Below are 5,079 nucleotides of genomic sequence, written 5' to 3'. Positions count from 1 at the left end.
TCTCCATCCATTCTCCAGGTGGGACAATCCTGCCCTGCTTGTGGCTCATCGTCCTGGAGTGGGGAGTGGATGCAATTTGGGTGGAGAAAGGGTCTGACACCCCCTCCTCACTCTTTTGTCCCTTTCCCCACCTGGATCAGCTCTGTCCCRGCCTCTGTGATTRGTTCTCAACCCTTGCAGGGTGAACCCCAAGACCAAAGTCACCAAATGTCCCAAACCCCAGTGCCTTGTCCCCTCTTTCCCAGTCCTCGCACATGGAGGACACGTGGGGAGCGGTGGAGAAACCCGAACGCGCCGTTACGTAACGGGGCCGAAGTGTCGGGGCCGCCCTTTGCCCCCCGCTCTCACGGCCCTGACATGTCCCACTTTGCTGTCACCGGGCTGGGGAGGGGCGGTGGGGGAGGGCAGCTGCTCTGGCTGCAGGTCAGGRATGAGCTGAGGGGATGCTCTGCAGTGGGGGAGCTGGGGGGCTCGGAGGCTCGGAGTGATGAGGCTGCCCCAAAAAACAAAAGAATTTCTTGGTTTTGTCCTGATTTGGGATGGGGTGGTGATTTTGGTGGAATGGGAAGTTTGACCCAAGCAAGGAACGGTGATTTTCCTGGTGGGAATTACAAACCCTCTGTGGTCAGGGGGTTCCCTGGGTCTGCCTGGGATGAATTCGGGGTTCTGTATCCCCCTGGGAGATGGGACAGAGAGCACAGGAGGTTTTTGGAAGCAGTGTGGAGATGCCCAGTCCCTCTGCCTGGGTTTTAAATGGCAGAAGGGGTCTGTCCTGTGCCATCCCAGGGTTGCCCATGCCAAGAGGACCAGAAGATGTGCTGGTGAATGACAGGCCACACATGTAGGCACACAGACCACGGCTGGGAGTCTTTATTGAAAACCGGGTAGCTGGGATCCCCRGAGAGGGAGACACATTCCTCCCACTGGGTCCAATTTCCCTTTCCTCTCCCTGCTCAGCCACATGTCCAGCTGAGTGTGGCCATGGGGATGACCCCTGCCTTCTGTCCTTGCCAGCCCCAGCAGCCCCGGGTGGCCACTGGAGGATCTGGTGTTGTAGCCACACTCAGAGCACACTTTGGGCCGGGACCATCCTGATCCGGGCTCTGCAGCATCCGGCAGGRGAAGACTCTGAAGTCCATCAGGAGCCGCTCTGAGGGGCAGATCCAAATGGGGAAAAAGCCGTGTGGAAGGCGAGGGAGGAGCGGATTTGCACATTCAGCATCACCCTCGACGCTTCACCCTCGGGAGAAGAAACCCCCTTGGCAGAACCGGGAAGGTGGAGCCCTGCGCTGCCGTGTCCTGCCCTCCCTCCCGCCCGCTCCGGCMGCGCTCAGGTGCAGCCGCAGGAATCCACGATCATGTCGGGGATGTCGGTTTTGACGATATTGCTGTCGCGGTCGTAATAGAGCAGRGAGAGGGGCCGGCGCTGGGTGGGGACGCAGCAGGAATCCACAGCCGCCGCCGCGCTCGCCGCCTTGATTCGGTTGAGGACGGCGGTGTGGAAAGAAGCGGCGAGACCGGGGATTCCGGCCATGTGCAGCGGGCACAGCCCGGAGCAGTAATTCATGTGGTACCCCTCGGGCTGGATGATCCAGTCCTCCCAGCCGATCTCCTTGAAGTCCACGAAGAATTCCTGGCGGCAGCACATCGGGGAGTCCCCGCCGCAATCGACGCCGCGACGATGGATGCGGTGCGGTGTCCTGGCCCGGGCTTGGGTCACCACAAACGGCCAGTTGGAGTCACTTTGGTGGGATGGGAGCGGGGACCCCCARTCCTCTGGCACCTCCAGTTCCACCGTGAGCCGAGGAATCTCTTGTCCGAAGAGGCTCCGGACAGCTGGTCCGACGTCCAGCGTGGTCCAGCCCGATCTCTGCACYTCCAGCCGTGTTTCGCTGGTCACCGTCATGTTTGGCCCCGCCGGGTCCGGCTGCAGGAGCCTGACGGTGACGGGCTGTGCCCCGGGGCTGGGGGATGCCCAGAACAGGTAGAGGGTGGCCCGCAGGATCTCGGTGYTCCCGGCCACCTCCTGGGAGAAGCGGAAATGCAGGTGGACGCTGTGGGAAGTGGAGGATCCTGCGCACAGAACAAAGAGCAGAGTCAGGAGTTAAGTGATGGCGGGACTCATCTTGTCCCACTCTTTGGGCAGGGACATTTTCCACTATTCCAGGGTGCTCCAAACCCCGTCCAGCCTGGTCATCCCCTCCAGGAATGGGGCAGCTTCTCTGGGCAACCCGTGCCCACCCCCACAGGGAGGAATTTCATCCCAAAATCCCATCTAAACCTCCTCTTTTCCATGTGAAGCCATTCCCCCTTGTCCTGGCACTCCGGGCCCTTGCTCAAAGTCCCTCTCCAGCTTTCTTGTAGGTACTGGAAGGGGCTCTGAGGTCCCCCCGTAACCTTCCCTTCTTCGTTGGCTGCAGATCTGCTGCTCCTCGTGGCCAGGAAAGGGTTTTTTGGGGCCATGAGAGCACTCGGGGCTCCTGGCACAGCTCTGCCCGTGAGGACACCCCCGCCCTCCCCGTGCTCCGAGCCTGGGTTCACCCCCCGGCTCCATTCCAGGCCAGGAGACAGCTCCCCATTGTCCTGGAGTGTGGGAACACAATGCACCGCGGAGCAGCATTGTCCCCGGAGGGCTTTGAGGACACGGGGCCKGCGAGGGGAGCGGAGCACCCCAACCTCACCACGGGGAATTTGGGGCTGGGAAAGCGAGGGTGAGGGGTGCTCTGTGGGATGGGGTGGTGAGGGTGCTGCTCTCCAAAGAAATCCGTGAGCAAAAGTGGGGTACAGGACCCTATTTTTTTGCAGTGATGCTTGTCAGGAGCCCCGAGTGTGTTTTGGGGAGTTCTGTCCTCCCAGAAGCAGCAGATTCTGGAGGGGGATGGGTGGTGAGGCTGCGGCTCTCCAAGGAAAGCTGTGAGCAAAAGTGGGGTATAGGACCCTATTTTTTTGCAGTGATGCTTGTCAGGAGCCCTGAGTGTGTTTTGGGGAGTTCTGTCCTCCCAGAATAGCAGATTCTGGAGGGGGATGGGTGGTGAGGCTGCGGCTCTCCAAGGAAAGCTGTGAGCAAAAGTGGGGTACAGAACCCTATTTTTTTTTTGCAGTGATGCTTGTCAGGAGCCCTGAGAGTGTTTTGGGGAGTTCTGTCCTCCCAGAAACAGCAGATTCTGGAGGGGAATGAGGCACCCACTGCTTTAGGTGGGGTGTGGAGGTGCAGTGGGCTGTGGAGCTCCATCCACACGCTGTGRGCTGACAGGAAATCGAGGCTAAAAATCCCATTTTGGAAAACGTGGCCGTCTGACCCCTCCACCTCCAGCACCAGGGGGAGGGTTCAGTGGAACTGGGCAACAAGTGACAAATTCCAGCAGCACATCTGCCACCCCTGCACGTCCCCTCTGTGAGTATTTTGGGATACTCTCTGGATGCAGGTACAGAAGTTTGGAAGCCTCTCACATCTTCCAGCAGCACTGTTCCCGCCATCCCAGAGCACAACCCGACATTTCCACACACCTCCCACCACTTCACCCCTTCCCTCCACGCCTCCCCCACCCACCATCCGTACACACCTGACTCAGCAAAGCTCAGGATCTCGTATTCCTGCAGCCCCACCGCAGGGCTCCGGGCTGGGGCTGAACCATCCCGGAGCATCCCCGGGAAAGCGGCAGCGTCCGAGCGCTGCGCTCGCATCCTGCGGAGCGCGGTCAGCAGAGCCCCCCGGGATGGAGGATGCGGGATGTTGGGTCTGGCTGGCAAGCGGAGTTTGGCCAGGATGCTCTGCTTGGCCAGCGCCAGGAGCGCGTCCCGCTGCGTTCCGGGGGTCAGCGCGGCCACCCCGCAGGCCGGGCACCACGCGCTTTTGGCGGCCACCACCCGCAGGAGGCTCAGGAGCAGGAGAGCCACGGTGACCGTCATGTCCTGGTGGCGGGAGGTGACAGCGTGGGGGTTCCAGCAGTGTCCGAGAAGACGAACGGGATGAGAGAGCGGCAGCGGCGGGGACAGAAAGAGGAGCAGGGTGGTGGAAGTGGACACAGCGGGAGCTGGGAGCGAGGATGGGCTCGTTCTCCTGACGTGGCCACAAATATTGGCTGATCCCGGGAGAGATAAACGCCCCTGAGCTCCCGCGGAGCCGCCCGGGCAGCGCGGGCAGAGCGGAGCGGCCGCTCCGGTTAAGGTGGAACCGGGCGGATGGTGACGCCGCTCGGGGGGCGCAGAGAGGGGACATCGAGGTCACCCCGGTGCCACATCGGTGCCACATCGGTGGTGCAGAGGGAGATACGTGGTGGGGGCTCCCGGGGACATGGGGGGTGTACTGGAGACCACCGGTGTGGAGTGGGGATCGCGGAGGTGGGGGATGCCCGGGATTTGTGGGGTCCCCGCGGGCGGGGCGATTTCAGGAGGTGGGGAATCCTCAGGGAAAGGGGATCCTGGGGGATCGAAGGGCTGTTGGAGACGGGCGATACCTGAAGATGGGAGATCCCGACAGATGAGGGTCCGCAGGAGGTGGGGGAGCCCCGGGAATGGGATATCCTTGGGAATGGGGGATACTCAGAGAAGGGGAATCCCRGGTGGATGGAGAATCCCGGTGGGATGGATGAGGGACCCCTGGGGAGAGGGGAATCCCCGAGGGATGAGGATCCCTAAGAATAAGGGATCCCCAGAGATGTGGGGCTGGAGAATCCCTGGTGACATGGGACCCCCGGGGGGGTTTGGGACCCYTGGGAAAATGGGTTGTGGGATCCCTGGAGAATTTGGGATCCCCGGGGATGGACAATCCCGGGAGATACGGGACCCCCGCGCGCGGGGGGGGCGGGGTCACGGACGATGGGCGGAGCCTGACTCTAGCCCCTCCCATTTCCCAGCCCCTTTCCATATAAGGTACCACCCCTCTCGGTGGCGCCCCCTCCCCTCCCTCCGCCGCGCCAGGGGGCGCTCACGCCCCTCCCGCCATTACCGGGSCGTAGCGTCCCTCCGGTTGCCACAGCAACGGGAGGGTGGAGCCACGCGGGCGCGGGATGATGACGCAGCGCGCACGGCGCGTTGACGCAGCGCGCACGCCGCGGGGGAGGGGCCGCCTCCTCCTCC

The 5,079-nt window shown here is 62.4% G+C and overlaps 1 protein-coding gene across 1 annotated transcript; it reads right to left on the bottom strand.

Moving 5' to 3' along the window:
* Positions 1-850: 850 nt before the first annotated feature.
* On the bottom strand, positions 851-4,234 carry LOC130584156 (inhibin beta C chain-like). Its single transcript, XM_057383973.1, is given in 4 exon segments — positions 851-2,073; positions 3,564-3,912; positions 3,915-3,998; positions 4,001-4,234. Coding segments are annotated over 4 exon segments (1,395 nt in total). The 5' UTR covers positions 4,220-4,234; the 3' UTR covers positions 851-1,330.
* Positions 4,235-5,079: the final 845 nt, after the last annotated feature.

Source organism: Malurus melanocephalus, unplaced genomic scaffold, assembly GCF_030028575.1.
Source record: "Malurus melanocephalus ecotype Western Australia unplaced genomic scaffold, MMel_1.1 scaffold_670, whole genome shotgun sequence".
NCBI lineage: Eukaryota > Metazoa > Chordata > Aves > Passeriformes > Maluridae > Malurus > Malurus melanocephalus.
Note: the sequence above shows the minus strand (reverse complement) of the source record. Positions and strands in the feature narration are given on the sequence as shown.